This window comes from Humulus lupulus, chromosome 4 (assembly GCF_963169125.1).
Source record: "Humulus lupulus chromosome 4, drHumLupu1.1, whole genome shotgun sequence".
In the NCBI taxonomy this organism is placed as follows: Eukaryota; Viridiplantae; Streptophyta; class Magnoliopsida; order Rosales; family Cannabaceae; genus Humulus; species Humulus lupulus.
Genome location: NC_084796.1, coordinates 27,605,035 through 27,624,749, shown reverse-complemented (window position 1 = coordinate 27,624,749; position 19,715 = coordinate 27,605,035). Strand labels below are relative to the sequence as shown.

The 19,715-nt window shown below is 37.9% G+C and overlaps 2 protein-coding genes across 3 annotated transcripts; both read right to left on the bottom strand.

Moving 5' to 3' along the window:
• Positions 1-1,452: 1,452 nt before the first annotated feature.
• Positions 1,453-4,599, bottom strand: LOC133830254 (uncharacterized). Of its 2 annotated transcripts, none has more exons than XM_062260187.1 (3): positions 3,479-4,599; positions 2,085-2,888; positions 1,453-1,959 (listed from the first exon to the last, which is right to left on the bottom strand). In XM_062260187.1, exon 1 carries the CDS (start codon positions 4,484-4,486, stop codon positions 3,488-3,490), a length of 999 nt encoding a protein of 332 aa, XP_062116171.1. In that variant the 5' UTR covers positions 4,487-4,599; the 3' UTR covers positions 1,453-1,959; positions 2,085-2,888; positions 3,479-3,487. The 2 variants fall into 2 exon arrangements, with proteins under 2 accessions (XP_062116171.1, XP_062116170.1); XM_062260186.1 differs by having other exon boundaries at positions 3,454-4,598.
• An 868-nt stretch (positions 4,600-5,467) lies between these two features.
• Positions 5,468-9,334, bottom strand: LOC133830253 (histone deacetylase 6). The gene is made up of 6 exons (XM_062260185.1): positions 8,748-9,334; positions 7,780-8,220; positions 7,541-7,683; positions 6,814-6,904; positions 6,574-6,719; positions 5,468-5,954 (listed from the first exon to the last, which is right to left on the bottom strand). The coding sequence occupies exons 1-6, from the start codon at positions 9,285-9,287 to the stop codon at positions 5,924-5,926; spliced, it is 1,392 nt and encodes a 463-aa protein (XP_062116169.1). The 5' UTR covers positions 9,288-9,334; the 3' UTR covers positions 5,468-5,923.
• Between the last annotated feature and the right edge of the window lie 10,381 nt (positions 9,335-19,715).

The window sequence follows — 19,715 nt, the reverse complement described above, 5'->3', positions numbered from 1 at the left end:
CCTTTTACTTCTCTTGAACTACCTTCTGCAATTACCCTGAAAATTATGGACACTACGAAAGTTTTCCATAGGAGAAAAGCTACACTGAAGAAGAAAGCTGAGGAGCTTACTGATTTGTGCAAATCCGAGGTTTGTTTGGTATGTTATGATCCCACTGGAAACGTAGATGTGTGGCCAGAGGACCCAACAAAAGCTCATTCCATTATCACAAATTACTACTCCAAAGTAGAGTCGTGTAATGATAAGAAGAGAAGGAGCAGTGAAGTCAATCTCTCTAATGTGTTGGAGAAGAAGTTGAAGAAACTTGAAGAACAAGTAACCACTCATTCCAACCCCAATACTGCTAACGTTGATGGGGTTTCATTACCCTTGATTCGGGATGAAAAAATAGCCCTTTTGTCCAAAAATTCCTTGATGGGTTTGGCGCAATGCTTGGAGGCTAAGATTCAAGCTTTGGATGAGGAAATTAAGGTGGCCAAGAGAGAAGAGCAAGTAATTTCACAAACCCAAGTCCAGAATCATGAGTTTGAAGATGACTATTATATTTATCATTCTCTTCCACCACTAACACCACCGCGGTCTCAACATTATGTACCACTCAAGTATGAAGATCCTTATGAAGTCATGGAGTTGTTCAATTCAGAAAGCCAATTAGAATTTTCTGGAAACCAAAGTCAGTTTGATGAAGGTCAAAACAATTATGATGAAGGTCAACACGTTTTACATCATTCTTTTTTATCATTTTAATGGAATTAATAATGATTTCGGATATTCTTCTCAGGTTTGTCAATTTACTTTAATGAATTATTAGATTTGTTTATATTGTAATTAAATATCACAATTAAAACTAACTATAATTTAATACTCTTTATTTTGTCATTAGTTGCAGTACCCTGCTTCTGGATATTGTACTGGAGATCATCTTCAGAGTCACATGTCTACAGTCTTCGGTCTCCTAAAACATTACTTTCAACAACAATTCTCTGTACAGCCAAATGGAAGTTAACAATCCACAATCTATCGTTGGGTTTCAGTTTTACAAGATTTTTTTATTCAACACTTTTTGGTTTTCAGGATTCCAGATAACAATGTTAATGATATTCTGATTCAAACATGATGCTATGAATATATATATATATATAATATGTATGATGCTTTCATTCTGTCATTATGTGAAAATATTGATATAGTTCATGATTCTTCGATAAAAAAAACACTTGAAGAAATCTAAGTTTGTAAACGAACAGTATCAGAGAATGAATAATGTTAGTAAAAACATGTCTTTCTAAATAAGAGATGTTAAGTGACTAAGCTGGCTCGAAAGGCTATGTTATGCTCTGATATGCTTTCTTGATACCAAAAACAACACTATCTTTTGAAAATGGTTGCTTTCCTAATTCATAAAGAGGCCTTTTTCGTACAAAAAACTCTTTTTTATATTTTAACACGAAGTTTATAAGATGGTCTTGAATCAATTTTGACTAGAGACCCTTCAAATTCTATTTATTACGTCATGGCTTTCTTACACAGTAGAACTCCAGTCTAACAAATAAACATTCACTGAATTAGATCTTATTCGTTGGACTAATCAGTTTAAAAAACTGAACTAGTCAACTAGTCTTTCCACAAACTACTTACTAGCATTTGAAGAAGAATGCACTCATATGGAATTACAGTAGTGTGTAATAGAAACCTTGGACAAAGACCAAACCGAAACTTTCACTTTAGATATCTAAGCAACTAGAGGAGGTGGTGCAGCAGCGCGCATAGCCGACTGCCTATTTTTGGAAGGCGAAGGCGGTGGTGACAATATGCGGCGTAAACCTAGACTCCAGGAGCGCACCATCGTGTGGTCAAAAGTTTTCAGACTTTCAAATCTGGAGTTGCCTTCGTGTCTTGCTAGTATCATTCTAAACCTGTCTATCCGGCTGAGAACATCCAATGAGCTCTTCTCATCACCTTCATCAACAAAAGATGATAATAAATGAACAATATCAAAAGCCTCAAAGAAACTGAATACAAAAGTATGACCATAAAAGACCATGATGTACTACATGTAATATATTCAGAGAAAGATCAATTACCATAAGGGCGGGATGCAGAAGTAGCCAGATATAGGCCGGAGAGAAGAAATATCACAAAGAGTTTTGTTGGACAAGCGCTCATCTTTAGTATCAGCAACAAATAACAACTTCGGGAACCATGTGAGTTCTCAGTAGAAAGAAAAAGTAGGAGAATCACACAAACTAAGTTCTAATCAAATTTATAGAGTTGGGTTTTTGGTGTATGCTTATTTTATTAATGTTTTAGCCGAGGAAGTATATATCGCCTAACTTCGGTTTTATAATATTTAATAAATCAGTTGACTTAGTTCGAGTTCGAACACCTAATTTCACTTGCTTCCATGAAAAGGGTATTATGGTCACACCTCATAATTGAAGCTGTCAGTAAAACAGCTAGTGATTACCTTATTGACTTCTCATTTTACGATGAATACTGCCTCACACAATTACACAGAAGGATTAGATACAAAGCAGATTATTCTGCCATACAAATCCTTCAATTACCAGAAGCTAACATTTCACATCGTATATGGGTGGTATTTCTTATTGCCTTAGAGAGGAGCTACAAATGTAAGTTTATAAATTAAATTATGTATTAAAAAAACGAATAAGCATAAATAAAAGGCCCCCCAACAAAAGAACCAAGAAAAGATTCTGGGCAGCTAATCCAAAAATTCCAAGTTGAACCACTATTCTATACATCACACAAATGACTGGGGTCAGCTCAAGTTCAAAAAACTATATCTGCATTGGATTAAAATCAATTTTTTAATATCTTTGGTTATACAGCTGGCCCCTCCTCCCACCACAAGAATTTCACCAATCCTGCAAGTTGCAAACAAAAACCAAAAAAAAAGTGAGAAAAAGGGAAAAATAAAAGACTAACTCGAAAATTTTGGCTTATATGGATTAGGTGGTTCAAATCAGTGGGTGTAAGCTATTAACTAATATATTTAAACTACGAGTCAAGATATGAACCCAATGTCAAAGTTAGGCTGGTTAGCATAGAAAATTCAGTAAATATCCAATGTTTATTCAAGTAGGTGGATTTAAGTGCCAGAAGACTCCAAAATTTGCACGTCAATTGGGATAGACTAAATTTGTTCGCACACTTTAATAGCTTTCACATGCACAAATAGTGAAACATTGCAGTATATTTATATTGAGCGACTTAATTACAACCTTGTAGTTTGCAAAGTAATTTGGTCACATGTAATAAAACGACAAGGCATTGATTTTAGATGATCCACTGTCAAGCACCAAATTGATATGAGTGCAGACTTAATTAAAGGAAAATCAGTAAAATATTAACAAACTCATCAAGTCATCAATACTTGAGGAGATACTTCAGCTAAGAATTAAAAAATAATGCTCAAGGAAGAAAAACAACCTTATGCTTAAGGAAGAAAAACAACCTTCCTAGCTTAGCTGTTATATGGCTTCCACATATCAACATAACCCATCAAAGAACGAGGAAGCGCCTTCTTCCATGCATCAAGATCTGGCATAGGACCTGTAAGAGCAAGAGAGCTATCTTCTTCCCTATTCCCAAGGCTCAAAACAAAAAGCTTTCCACCGAAAGCATGACTCATCGCCTTTAATGTTTCCTCCATTACTAGTTTCCCATCTCTACGAGAATCCTCGGCCTCAACACAACTACCTCCAACGTTCACCATTACTCTCCCGCCTTTTCTCAAACACTTTCTGAGTATTACCCAAGTGTTCGGGTCTTGAAGCTCGGAGATGACACTACCCTTCGAAAACAAATCAACCAAAATCCCAGAGAACCCATCTCTAGTACTAGCTTTCAATGCATCTCCAATGTAGATGAAAAGCCTATCGGGGTACTCTTTCTCTAGCTTCGAAAGGTCAAAATACTCTCTTCCCACTGAAATCACAGAGGGATCAATCTCCCAACCACGAATCACCACTTCGGGATACAGTTTGAGAATCAAACGTGCCGCCGAGCCCGCCCCGAACCCAAGAACTCCGACGGGTCCTGGCGGCAAAATCGGCGGCAAGGTAGCGAAAACGTCGAAGTAAGTGTGGGTTAGGAGCTTGGAGCGGAAAGAGATGCTGTGAATGTTTCCAGGGCCGTCGAGAAGGAGGAGCCTTGAGCCGGCAAAAGGGTGGTCAGCTTTTCGTGAAACTTCCAGAACGCGAATGTAGTTGTGCCTGGACTTGAATCTGGCGACGGTTTTCACGTCGTCGATGGAAATGCCGTCGTCTTGTGTCGTCGTTTGAGGATTGGATTGGTGGTGGGTGTGTTGGGCTTTAGCGGTTAACAAGCTGAAATGGATTGGTTTTGGAATCGTTTTGAGAGGGAGACATGGTTTCGGGTTGTTTGGTTGGCGAGAAAATGAGAGAAATCGAAGTGGGTAGAGAGCCAAAGACTGGATTTGGTGCGAGCTTAGGAGTGTCATAGCTATTTCTCTCTCGCACAGACTCAAATCGTCCTCAATGATGAGAATAATAATTATAAGAATAAATAAATAAAAATTGACGCTAAAATCTAATATAAGACTAAAGACTCCACAAAATCATATTATGATGATCCACTACGGGTGAATAAAAATAACAAAGTTTACAAAACTAAATTAGCAAAATGTTTAAAAGTAGATTAATTCTTCTTTTATTTCCTTTTCTTTTTCTAACCATAGTATATCACATAGTATAAATTGTATTCATTTAAAACTTATTATGATATGCAAAAATTATCCAATCCAATTATGGGTTCAATTACAATAAACTACTAAAAATTTGGATATCTAATTATGATTATTTGGATATCTAATTATGATTAGTTCAGATCAAATTTTGAATATCTAAATTAGATAGGATCCTTATCTAATTCAAACAAACAGATATAATTGTATATATATTTTTAAAATATATTTATTTATAAATGATTATACTTATAATTTATATTGTATTTGTATTTTATAATTTATGTTGTATTTGTATGGTGTTGTATTATTTTGAACAAATTAATCTTTCTATTTATAATATTATGAATTATATGAAAAAAATTAGTAAAATAAAAACTAAAAAATATTGGATATGGATCCCATCCAATCAAATTAATAAGCAGTGGTTACGTCCAATGAATGAAACTCATCCAACCCAATTGATATAATAAACACCACTACTTCGCACACTAAATTTACAAAAGAAAAAATCTTTATACTGTTATAGTTTCTCTAAACTGATATAATTTCACAAATGGGGGCATTATAATTCATAGCAATCCTTTTCTTTCGAAAATAAAATAAGTCTCAAGTGTTTGATAAAATTATATATGTATATATATATATAACTAATGAGCCGTCTTTCCTTTGGAATTTGGAGTATCGGGTGGAGTGCAATAAAAAACAAAATAAACAGGAACAAGAGCTTAGACTCCATTATGTACTCAAATTAGAAGAAAACTTCATTCAATTTTTTCTTTCTTCTCAGAATACCAACCTCTCAAGCCTCTGTAATTAGAGAGAATGTTCAAAGTAAAAGTGTTCAAAGGTATCCACAAGATAAGACAACAACCAAAAAGTACTAAAGCACTAATTATGGTACACAAATGCACAATAAAAAATGCTCCCTAGGTATCACAAGGATTCTATGATATTTATGTCTGCTTACTACAAGTATTGGAACCTGTTTAATAAAATAAAATAAAATTTTCATATCGCTACAAAGGCATTAGTCGCTTCATGCAACTTGCAACCAAGTGCTACTTTTTAAGACAACCTTCTCTACAGAGAAAAAAACATTTTGTTTTGTTTGGCTCTTATCTTGACAAAAGTTCTTGAAATTTTCCAGGTGATTGTGAATTGAAGGCAATGAATTTCATTATCTGTGAATTTCTATTCTTCCATTTCTTCATCTTTAACATCCCTGCAATGACATTCGCAAAAAGGAAAACTTTGAGTAAGAGATGACAGATAATTGGGATGCAATTTGGTAATATTCAACTCCATAGACAAGACAAGACTGAAAAGAATAGAAGAGGCATTACCAACTAAACTAATCATTACAGACTAACCTGCCAAAAAAGAAGATGGATAAACAACTAACAAGGCATTTGCTATAACATTAAACCTATGTTCAGGGAGGGAGAAAGGAAAGTTCCAACATTCAAAAGATAACTAGGTATGAAGAAGTGGAGTAGGTGGTTCTAACAGGAGCCTCAGCCTGTTCATACACTACTTAATGACCAAAGGATGACAGATCCAACCACAGTGAAATGAATTCTCATGCTGTCAACAGAGATTGAGATGAATATACAAAATCTAGTTCTTGTTATCAAATACATGCATATTTTTTCCTACAAAATACAAGATTCACCTTTTTTTGTTATCCTCTCTTTAAAAGTTGTCTGGAAAAGGCTCTCACAAAAAGTGTTCAAAAGCCTCCCCAAAGGAAGAAACATGCAAATCTTTCAAGTGATAATTTATAGGAGAAAGAATAACACTTTCTTCAGATGTAAAAGGTTAATGAAATGTTGAAGCCTCACCTCATCTCAGTTTTAACCACAGGACTAACAGTACTGAAGCTTCTATTCCGAGGAGGCTTCTCATCTTCATCTTCATCAGGATCAGAATCATATTTTTCACCATTCCAAATTCGGTGTTTTGGTCTACGATCAATATCCTCCTCCACCTACACCAACAAATCTCAGATTTAAGGCCAAGGTAAACATATTGAAGAGGTACCATCTTGGGAAATGATCGAATTGATTCCACTAAATACACACCTCTTCTGGAACTTCAGTGGTAGGTGGTGTTGTCTGAAAAGGTACACTGGGAGCATGTGGTAATCTAGAAAGTTGCTCCAAAAGAGTATTCCTGAAAAGGATTTTTTTTTTTAAATAGAAGCACTAACTAACAGGAAACAGATATTGAATTAGAGTGTCTAAAGAATAAACAAGCCAGCTACTAGTGGTTTCTACCTAAAAACGTGTAAATAGTGTAGAAAAGGAGACAAAATGGTGAGTCTACTCCAACACCAAAAAGGAATCCTCAAAGTAAAGGTAATTGTATTAGCAAATCAATTCTTCAAACATTATGAAAGGTAAAAAAAGAACTTCTTGGTGATGTTGGGAAGAGAGGAAGTATTTACACAATCAAAGAGAGGGAACCATCAGACTACAGCCATGCACACAATCACAAAGTACAACAATAAAAACTGAAGAGAATTCAAAGCTTTAAAGCAAAATAACTACGACCCAAATGCCCTTTTTGCTTAAAGACATCTGGCTCTTTATAAATATTTACTTTATATCCAGAGAAATGCCACACACAAATAAAAAATACAGCATTTTTATATGCATTAAGAAACTTGCAAAACTTGAACCTTCTTGCTTCACAATCACAATGACGCACCATAGGTTATTTGTTATCCCACATACATGCTCACCCTTATAGCTCATTTATAAAATGATATCGAATTATTAAACAAGAAAAGGTAATAACCTTTATTACCTTATTTTCTCCATATCTTTGAGAGAGTTCAGATTCTCCATGTTGCACGGTTCAACATGAAGAGTGTAATCTGGCCCAAAATACTCGTAATATTCATTATAAGGCAATTTATTATCTGGTTCCACTCCAACTGCAACTGCTGTCTGCAAGAAATAAAATTCAACTTCCTCAGGAATTGAACAAAAGTAACAGCCAGTAGTCAATGGTGGCGAAAATCATGTAATAGAGACAAGGTAAACCTCATAGCACCAGCAACGTGCAACATTCCGTATTGTGTAACCTCCACCGCCCAAGACCATGAGAGGAACATTAAAGGATCTCAGAAAACGAAGGCAATCAGCATGGCCTTTGACAGACAAGTTGAAGCACCCCAACCGATCACCAGATAAAGAATCTGCTCCGCATTGAAGAACAACTGCATCTGGCTGATAAACCTCCATTACTTTTTGAATGATAGGCCGAAAAAGGCCACGAAAATTCTCATCGTCCATTCCATCATTTAGAGGAACATTCAGGGCATAGTTCTTTCCGATCCCCACCCCAGTGTCCCTAATGTGACCAGTCCCAGGGAAGAAATCCCCAAACTTATGGAAAGACACAGTCATCACTCTGTCAGTGGTGTAAAATGCTTCCTCAACACCATCTCCATGGTGCACATCAATGTCCACATAAAGTACACGCTATTCAAAGAGAACAATAGTGTCACATAATTATTGTTTATGAACAAATATTAAACTAAAATGAGTTGAAACAAAATGGCTTTAATCCTATAAAAACCAAAGCCAAAATGTAAATTAGTCTAGTATTTTGGAGTATATGTTGCAACACACACCTATGGTCCTTAAATTGCAGCAAAACAATCCCAACTCAATAAGAAAACAAAGGCGGCAAAGCAATCCTACTTTAATTTTAACAAAGTAAGAATAGCGTAAAATTCCCAATTCAATTCTAAAGCAATAAAAATCAAAACTTTCTTCTTCCAATACACTGCAAAACTAAACCAAAAACATCAGTCCAAGATGCAACAAAATAATCCTATAAACAAAACCCAGAAACTGTAGTGACATATTTTTAAACACTGTTTCTAAATGTAAACATCAGTCTCTCTACTCCAACGGCCTTGAATTGCTCCTCAAGAAAAATATCAGGTTAATTTTATGCAAATGAAAGCGGGGAAACTATTAAAAAAATTTTGAAAAAGCATTACCCTGTGAACCTTGAGCAACTCAAGAATACCAAGCACTATATCATTGACGTAACAGAAGCCAGAAGCCTCAGACTTCTTAGCATGGTGCAAACCACCAGCCCAGTTGAGGGCAATATCAGCATCACCACGGTTGAGCTTGACAGCAGCTCCAATGGAGCCGCCAGCGGAGGCTTGACAGAATCCGAAGAGTCCGTCAAAGACAGGGCAGTCCTCTCCGACATTAAAGCGCTTCAGATGGCGAGAGAAGGTGTGCTCACCGAGGGTCTCCGGAGAGACGGAAGCAAGAAAATCGACGTAGTCGTCGGAGTGGAAAAGGCGAATGTCAGCGGGGTCCGCAGGGAAAGGGCGGTTGATCTCCATGCGACGATGGAGGCCGTAGTGGACGATGAGGTTGTGAGCCATACGGATTCTGTGAGGTTTCATCGGATGACCTTGGCCGTAGTAGTAGTCGCCGATCGTTGGCTCGTAGAAGTAACTGACGCGCCGCTTCTTCGCGTCCGGGCCCGACGGTAGTGACGCGCCTCCGTGAATATCTGCCATAGCTCTCGATCGAACCCAGGTCTCTCTCTCAACTGAAAAATGTAGACAGTACGAAGTCTGTGATTCCTTAAATTGAAAAAAAAAAAAAAAAAAAAAAAAAGTCTTCAATGAAGGGGCATCGAATAACGGCCCAAAACTCCTTTCCGCCCATCATCCGAAATATCTTTTATTTTATAAAATAATTATAAATATAACGTACATTTGAACTTCTTACAAATATACCAATTTACATTACTTTGTTAAAATCCAATATCGGATGTCAGTTTTTTTTTTTTTAAATCCAACAAAAATATTCATAGCGCATATTCAAATATTTGGGGATTTTAAGCAATTTTTTGGCTTTAATTTTTGCTGATTTTGTGTTGAATTATTTCCTTTCAAAATATGGTGCAAACTAGGGCACCAAATACCTCCATTGGTAAATTGTATGTTGCCTTCAATAACTCTCATCAATAGAATTTTCGCTCTCTCTCTGAAACCGCTCTCTTCTCCTCTGATCGATGCGGGTTTTGAGTGGGAAGGTTCAAAGTATACTAGTCTTATTGACCATCTGCCGATAACCATGAGCAGTGATGATCTCGTTGCCTTACGCAACGCTCTTGAGATTGATGAAGACGATGAAGACATCATTCAGGCTAAATTGGATGCTTTTGTTGTCCAAAAAAGGGTTGATAGTGTGGCAAAACCTCTAGTAGGATGTGTGTTATCAACTCGTATGATCCCACATGAATTGGTCGTTTATGCATCGAATTTATTCTAGAATCATTAAAAGCCAATATGTTCTTATTCTGACTCGTATTAGCAACAGATAAAACTCGAGTTTTAAGGGGAGGTCCATGGATTTTGGAGAACTCCCTTCTGATCTTAGAGGAACCTAAGGGCACTGGAGACTACACAACAATGAAATTTGTGGATGTGTCATTTTGGATCCAACTACATAATCTACCTACATGTTGTTTGGCCCCTGATATTGCTCAATCTTTGGGAAGAGATTGGTGGGCTCATCGGCACAATGATAGAAGTTGATTCTAACATCTCAGGTGATTATCAAGGTAGAACGTTCAAAGTATGGGTCTCCATAGATATCTCTAAGCCCCTACCTAGAGCTGTGAAAGACAGATTAATAGAAGGGGAGTCAAAAACTCTTATTTCCTTCAAATATGAACGTCTACCAGGCCTATTGTAACGCCCTACTAATCCAGGGACCATTGCACTGTGTGTTAAAAAATAGTAATTAACTCGTTAAGCGAGTCAATTGGACTTAAACGTGTAATTAAAGTTAATTGAAGGAATAGATATTAAAAGTTTTGGCCAAAAGAATATTATTGTTCAATAAAAAGTTTTAATATATACATGGGATCCCATAAAGGAGTTTATAAACAAGTACATAATAAATAGAGTACAAAATAGTCGTCCTACTTGGAAAAATGAACTATAGTTCTAGATCCACAAAAGAAGTCTCAACCGTGGTGATCGAGCAGGCCGCATATGTACACATCGCCCCCGGCTCTCCAACTCATGTTTGGTCCAGCTTCTTTGTGCCCTTACATGCACCACATAGCACCCGTGAGCCAAGGCTCAGCAAGAAAACTCAAAATCAACATGTTATAATTCACAAATAGCATGCTTAGCAGTTATAACCAAACTCAACCAAGTACAGAGTATATTTTTTCAATCATATGAATCATTTACACAGCCCAAGAAACATAGCCTTGTCGAGTGAGTGGAGACCGCACCTGTAACGCCCTAGATAACCAAGACCGTCACACTATGTATTTTAAATAGTGCTTAACTCGCTAAATGAGTCATTAAGTCATAAACGTGCATCTAAGTGCTATTAATGGCCAGGGTTAAAATTTCGGTCAAAATGAATGGATATTTTATTAAAAATGTTAAGTTGTACATGGGATCCCATAAAAAGTGTTTACAAAGTTGTTTACAATCCAAAATTGTCATTACAATTCAAAGTTATAATCTGCCGACCTAAGCGGCAAAAATAGTGTCAAACCCTAGTTCCCCTGAAACACATTGGTCGTGGTGGTCAAGCGGCCGCATATGTACACATTACCACCTAAGCTCTCCACTCAAAGTTGGGTAAGCTTTTCTTTCCCTTTACCTACACCACATAGTACACGTGAGCCAAAGCTCAGCAAGAAAACTTATTACTCCATGTATACAAGTATTAATAAATTATAATGGGGTCATGTGCCCTAAATCGATGACTGTTAAGTCATCCTGGGGTCCTACGCCCTGAATCGATGACTATTAAGTCATCATGGGGTCCTGCGACCTGAATAGATGACTGTTAAGTCATCCCGGGGTCCCACTTCCCCGCATAAAAAGCAGGCCCATGCTCGACACTCCCCTACATGATGCCTCTTGCATCTAGGGCACTCAGGAAAAATCCTCCAGACCTCACTGCTGCCCTGGCGGCCCATTGTAATACCACATGGTCTCCTGTCAGGGCTTGGAGCTTGGAAGGCATCAGGAGCCTTCCTTTTCTGATCATTGGGGCCTCCACCCCTACTTGAAACCATAAATGGAGGTCTCACCCTCCTAAAGTCTCTCTTGGCTGTGTTATCCTGCCAGATCTTGTTCTCTGCGCTCTCAGTTGTGAGCGCCTTCTCAACCACCTGTGCATAAGTAGTCACTCCTGACATAGTGGTAATACGAACATCACGGGCTATCCTAGGTTGGAAGCACACTTTTAACTTATACCTTGCTGCAATAATCAATGCGACCAGTTAGGTAGTGATAACTAAACCTCTTGCCGCCTTACGGTCCAAGATCAAGCAGAAACTCATCCACATTCAACAGTCATGCTAATAAGCATATCGATTCATAAACATAATAATTAACATTTAACACTTAGCAATTTAACAATTAACGATGCTAATAAGCATGTTCTAGCAATATCAGTGTTAATAAGAACATTCTTGCTCATCATGCAGCAGTCAAGGGCTAGGCCCTGTCAGTGTATCTCATGCATTCATATAAAGCATTTATATTCTATTTAAGCAGTTAAACACATAACCACATAAATAGTTACCAAACTATGAGTCGAGCTTGTCTTCAGTGGCGAGTGTACATGCCCAGCCAGTCTACAAGAACCCTTAACCTTGGCATGCTCTGATACCAAGTTGTAACGCCCTAGATAACCAAGATCGTCACACTGTGTATTTTAAATAGTGCGTAACTCGCTAAACGAGTCATTAGGCCATAAACATGCATCTAACTGTTATTAATGGCCAAGGTTAAAATTTTAGTCAAAGGGAATGGATATTTTATTAAAAATGTTAAGTTGTACATGGGATCTCATAAAAGTGCTTACAAAGTTGTTTACCATCCAAAATGGTAATTACAATTCGCCGACCTAAGTGGCAAAAATAGGGTTAAACCCTAGTTCCCCTGAAACACCTTGGCCATGGTGGTCAAGCGGTCGCATATGTACACGTTTCCACCTAAGCTCTCCACTCAAGGCTGGGTAAGCTTTTCTTCCCTTTACCTGCACTACATAGCACTCGTGAGCCAAGGTTGAGTAAGAAAACTTATTAATGCATGTATACAAGTATTAATAAATGATCATGGGGTCATGTGCCCTAAATCGATGACTGTTAAGTCATCCTGGGATCCTGCGCCTTGAATCGATGACCATTAAGTCATCCTGGGATCCTGCACCTTGAATAGATTACTATTAAGTCATCCTGGGGTCCTGCGCCCTGAATAGATGAATGTTAAGTCATCCTAGGGTCCTGCGCCCTGAATAGATGACTGTTAAGTCATCCTGATGTCCTGTGCCCTAAGCCAAGTGACCATCAAGTCACTTGGGCCTTTTAGCCCTGGCTTTGAGTAACTAGCTATAGACTAGCCAAGCGCTTTTAGTTTTCTTCGACCATTGGGTCGGACGTGCGTATAATGCTCTATTGATTAGATCTAATCATATCAACCAACACCCACTATGCTATTGCTACTCTTGACTCATAAGTCAATGCCATATGAGCAGTGCTCAGTATTATTTCCATTCCTAACTGATAAGTCAGAGCTTCACGACCAGCACCCAGAACTATTGTCATTTCTAACTGATAAGTCAGTGCGTTTCTCAAGTAAACAATGCAACGAAGCATTCATGATGCAGTAGATATCCATATATAGAACACTTAACATGCTTCATCAATAATCATGTATTTCACATAATGGGTGCAATTTTCTCACCTCAGGCTCGAGCGTAAAATAGTTAAGGAACGACCCTTGAGATCGATCCTGACCTTGGGACCTTAGCGGTAACCTAATCATAACCAAATATGAAATCCCATCAATAAAATGAGTAATAAAAGATTCCTGGACCAAGTCCTAGCCCCCGGGACCTCGAACTCTACCAAACCGGGTAGTAGATTCGATCCCGAGCCTTAAGGTTTGAAAACCCGCTTTAAAAACCAAACCTGGCCAAAAAGAAGCAAGCGCGCCTCCTATACAGACATCCCCCCTATCTGGGTGTCAAGGGCGGGCCGTGACTTGCCCTTAAGGGTCGCGGTGGGCCTAGTAGACAGAGCCCCAACAAGGCTCTAGGGTTTGCTCAGGTCACGGCACCCAAGAACACAGCCACGAATTGACCCCGCGAACCCAGCTACTCTGCATTTCCTTCAATCCAAACTCATCCAAAGACACTACCAAACTATCCCAAAATCAAAACCAAGCCTCAACACAACACAACCTCCAATCCAGCAATAAAACCCGAGTTTAGAAACCCTCAAAACACTACCAAATACTCAATTCACAATATAAAACTCTCAAGTTCAAACACAACTAAAACCAATAAAAAAGAAAGTTTTAAACCTCACCTCAACTAGGAATTGAATCCTTTCAGCTGCTGCAACTCAATTCTAGACTCCAAGTCTTAACCCTTAAGATTGAATCCTCTAACTTTGCCTCAAAAATCAAACCAAGTGAGAGAGAGGAAATGATCGAGAGAGAAAGCTCTGTTTTTGTTGCCTTGGTTCCTTCTACAACCTACCTTGACTAAGTCTATCTAAAGCCTAAAATGACTAAAATGCCCCTAGGGCCAACCTAATCCCTCAAAGCCACCCAAGGGCAATTTTTTCATTACCACCTACCCTATTAATGACTTTTTTATTTTTACAGTTGAAATTGAGGAATCTATATCCTACTTTTGAGGAGAGAAAAAACTCAAAAATGAAGACTTTGTTTCCAAAAGAAAATGATGCTCTTGAGGTTGACAGTGATTGTAACGCCCCACGTCACTATGGCTGCTTTCTGGAGTGACGACTGGCCCTACAAACCAACACAAGTCTTTCCAACGTGCTTTGTCCAAACTCGCACACTTCCTAAGAAAACTTCCCAGGAGGTCACCCATCTTGAGATTACTCCAGGTCAAGCACGCTTAACTTTGGAGTTCTCAAGTGATGGGCTACTGAAAAGAAGATGCATCTTGTTGATATAGGTAGTACCCATCAATCCATTTAAGCCCTCTTCAACTATGTAGTCCCATACCTGCACAGCCTTAGAATCATCACACTTGACCTTCCCCAGGCAGTGTGGGATTGCACAGCTTTACCCGGTCTTTCCCCTTACGGATCACGGGATTCTAACTGTCACAGTGATGTTCCTGAAAATGCTAGAGTTGCTCATGGAATTGCAGCAACCAATTCTAGAGTTGCTGCATTAGGAGATGATGATTTTGTGGAGACTCCTCCTCGGTCTGTTGCTAGTGGTTCTTCACCTTCTTCTGCTATTCGTCCTCAGTCAGCTGCTAGTGGTTGTTCATCTCCTATGTCTGATATGCCTTAGGTTTTTCTAAACAACATGCATGCACAATTGCGAGCTTTAGAAGCACACAACAAGTAAAGAAGAAAGCAACAACAGATTGGAAGAAAGCAACAAGGTTGTCATTTATGAGTTATCTTCATTGAAGAGTGATGTTCAGGAAGGCTTTTTGAAGCTTCATAATCTATTTAGTTCCCATTTTTTAGGGAAACATATATGTATTGTTTTATGGATATTTTTTTAACTTTTTGTGCTTTTTCCTATTATTATTTGTTCCTTATTTTTTATTTTTGTTTTGTATGTTTATTGTTTAATAGGATTCTCATGGTAGTGATGATTGTCGTCTTAATGAGACAAGAACCAAGAGACGACATGAAGAAAAGATTGTTGAGTTGAACACTGTTGAAGAAAATGATATTGAGAAAGAGGGCAATACCAACATTTTTGATGATGATATGGTTGAAAATAATTCGAAAGAAGAAGATGAAAAAGAGGAGGACATGTCTGAAGAAGAAAAGGAGGAAGAGGTGCATCAATCTGATGAAGATAATGATGAAAATGAGGGTGATGGTGATGATGATGATGATGAAGGCAATGCAAATTTTATTAGAGGAGATAATGATGGTAAAGAAGAAGAGAAAGATGATAATGATGAAAAATATAGTGGAGGAAAGAAGGATGAAGATGCTAAGGTTGAGTTTATTTTATTTTGCAAAAAAACTTATAAATATATCTATATCATATATATGTTTTTTCTTGCTTATTTGTATGTTTATTTTGTAGGTTGATGATGCGTGTCGTATACCACAACAAATTCAACAATTATTTTTCTTTCAATACTTCCAATTATTTTAGTATAATAGCAAGCACAGGTCGAGCCCACGAGGACTATCGTTCACTTTATTATTCAATAATTAGCACTAAGACTTAAAAGAGGATTTAGATTTTGAACTCAAAATTAAATAACATAAACTAGAAAGCAAATAAAGATTGATATTACGATACTAAGAAACAGTTAAAGGTTAATCTCCACCCTCAACAATCATTTCCAATCACTAGTAATAAGTATTATTCCAATTTCTCAATTAAACTATTAACCCCACAAATAACGCTGAAACAGTCAATTATCCCAGTCTCCCTATTATAAGTAATCAATGCAAAGCGCTCAATAATTAACTCTTTTAACTAAGCAATAAATCTATGAAGCATACAATCTGTAACATCCCAAATTTCCTAATATGGCTTAGTGCCTGGATTAGGGGGCCGGGAAGCAATAATTGAGTTATTATGTGAATTATATTATAATATAATCATGCTTGTATGTTAGAGATATTAAATATGTGTACGTGGGCCCGTTTCTTAGAAGAAGGGTATTTTAGTAATTTGACTCGTTTGGGGTATGAATGCAAATATGTGTATGTGTGATTGAGATCACATTATTATGTGGATATATTTGGGTTACTTGGTGAAAGGCGATCCCGATGAGCAAGTTAGCGGGAAAGTCACAACGGGGTCTTAATACTCGGTTTGGGGTGAACTTAGGGGTATTCTAGTAATTTAGTACATTACCGGGAATTATTGGGTAATGGGAATGTATTGGTAACCGTGTGAGAATATAGAAGTAGCGGGAATTATAGGATGCAAATTGTGGATAGCGGGATTTAAGGCAAAGGACAAAATTTCCCTTGTGAGCATTTGAGGAATAAGCTAAGGGCAAGGGGGCAATTCAGTCATTTCCACTTCAGTTTAGGACCTAGATGGCTGGGAAATTATCAGAAGGTTTGGGAAACTAAAGGGAGAAAAGGAACTCAGCAGCTCCCTTTCTCTCTCTCATTTTCTCTATGTGCTATGGAGGTTTGAGGATTTTTCTTGGGAAGTTGAAGAGTAAAGTCTAGGAATCAAGGTGTTAGGCTTTGGGGAAGCAGAGGTTTAGCTCAAGTGGTTCAACTCAGCTGAGATAAGAGCTCTAAACTGAAAGTTGTTATGGTTAATTAAGCTGAATAATTTAGAATTATGGTGTTGATGCATGTTAGATAGTTGGAAGGTTGGGTTTGTAGATTTTGATAAGTTTTATTATGATATATGGCTGGGTTTTGTTTTTGGAAAGGGTTGTGATAATTATGGGAACTGAATTGGAAGGTTAGGGTGATATTGGATGGGTTTTGGTTGGGTTCGGTTGAAGAAAAACCCAGAAATTTATGGGTTCGTGGTGGTGAGCCGCGACCTGCGAAGGGATTTTTTAGCCAGCAAGGCTCGGAGGCAGGAGCGGGCCGCGGCGCCTCACGGACGCGCCGCAGCGCGCGTTGGTTTCCAGGAGGCCGAGCCTCTGGATTTAGAGGCGGGCCGCGGCTCGGGTGTGAGGGGTCGCGGCCCTTAAGGGGAATTTTGGCTTAAATGGGATTTTTAGATTGGGAACCTAACCATTTGGGCTCGGTATTGATTCTACTTCCTTGATAAGTGGAATTGGATGTCCCGGAGGCTAAGAGTTGGTCTAGAAGTTGTTATTTACTTGTTATTGATGGGAACTTCCTTATCGCGATTGTGACTAGGTTTTCGCTAAGGGCTTGAATCGGAGATCGTACTCGGAGGATCGTTGCTAGTAACTCACATCCAGACCAAAGGTAAGAAAACTGCACATGTTATGTGAATGCATGATTAGAGCTTAGTTAAGGTGATGAACATGACTATAATTATGTTACGAATGTCTGATTAGGTACGATGTAACATGCATAATTATGATTATGCTTATGACTGGTGAGTGAATGTATTATAATGCATTGTGTGATTATTTGATAAGTATGCTATATGAAATATGTGACTGCCTGTTATGACCGTGAAGCTTAGTTTATAAACTAGGGTATTGTTAGGATGTTAAGTGGGGATCAACTTATTAGTTGAGAATATGACGGGCTCTAGGAGATCCTTATTAGTTGAGAGTCCCAAGGCTTCAACTTATAAGTTGGAGGCACGTGGTGGCTTAACTTATAAGTCAAGGGCTTAAGGAACTTAGTTTATAAGCTAAGATTGGCATAATGCACGTGGAGTGCAGGCCACCATGGCTGGGCCACCCTGGGAGTGCGACATGCACTTGATTGGCTCGGATGCCAACAACTTGAAAAGAAGTGCAACATGCACTTGTGAGACTCTATGGTCTCCAATTGGGTTTGACGAATGTACTGGTTTCAGTTATTACTGTTTAATGGTTGTGTTATTCAGTGAACTGTTGATTATGTTTTCTTGCTGAGTCTTTTGGCTCACAGGTGCTTTGTGGTGCAGGTAAAGGTAAAGAGAAGCTCAACCAGCCATGAGTCGGAGGGCATTAGCAGTGGTATGTACATATGTAGTCCGCTTGACCACCACGGCCGAGATGCTCAGGGGGACTAAGGTTAAACCCAGCTTTTGCCACTTAGGTCGGCTTGTTGTGTAATCTGAGTTTTGTAATAAGCTTTTAAACTAACGTTTTTGGGATCCCATGTAAAGAACATGTTTTTAACTTAATGGAAATGTTTATGAGTTGATCAAAATTTTTAATATCTATACCCTTAGTGGCTTTATCACATGTTTAGTCCAAATGACTTGTTTAGCAAGTCCAGCACCGGTTTTAAACACACTTGGCAATGGTCCCTAATTAACAGGGCGTTACACAATCTATTTAACTTAGATAAAGCATTAAGTCCTACGAAGACAAGTTAATCTAGGCAATAAATTAATAAAGCATATAATTTATTTAACCTAGGTTCTATTTTTCATCACAATCAACAATTCTTTTGACATTACTATCAATTGCAATTTATCACATACACTTAGAATCCTAAACTATTAGGTGAGTAGTAATTCTAAGATGACAATTGAATAATGTAAAATCTTAATTTGTTGGCCACCTAACAAGAAATCACAAAATTCATAACATTCAATTGGAAAAATAGAAACAAGTTAATATTGAGAAAGATTAAAGAACAATATTCATTATCAACAATCAAGAATTCATGTCTTGGGTTTTGAATTAACCCTTAACCTAAAAACAACCTACTCCATAATAGTAATCATAATCACAAACATAATTATAATTAAGACTAAAGAGATTAAGGGAAGAAAAGAAACTAGATTGATGAACAATAGTGTTGTAGTGTTGTAGTCTTCTCTCCAACCTTTTCTGAGTCTTTTTCTCTCCAAAATCGTAATAAAATTTAATCTTAAATTAACTCTAATAATCTTTTATAGTCTCATTTAAGTTATATTTAAAATGTAATTAAAAATCTGAAAACAGCGTTGCAAGCCGCGCCTTGAAATTCTGCGTGTCGCAGCCTAAAACAGAATATAGGCAAAAATGGCCAAGCAGGTCACGGCTTGAAAAAAATTGGGCAGCGGCCCAACTTCACTTTTCTACATAGCAGGCAGTGGCTTGAAAAATTTGGCAGCGGCCCGTTTGGAACATAAAATCTGAAACGTCAATTCCAATTAAAGTGTCGCGGCCTGAATTTTATAGGCTGCGACCTATCTTCAATTCTCGATCTTAGATAGCTTGTACGATGTCGCCACTTCAACATTTCAATCTGGAAAGACTAGAATGCTCCTAAAACTTCATTTTAACCTCATCTCAGCGAATCTGTTTTCAACCTATGATTCATAACCTACACTTGCCATCAA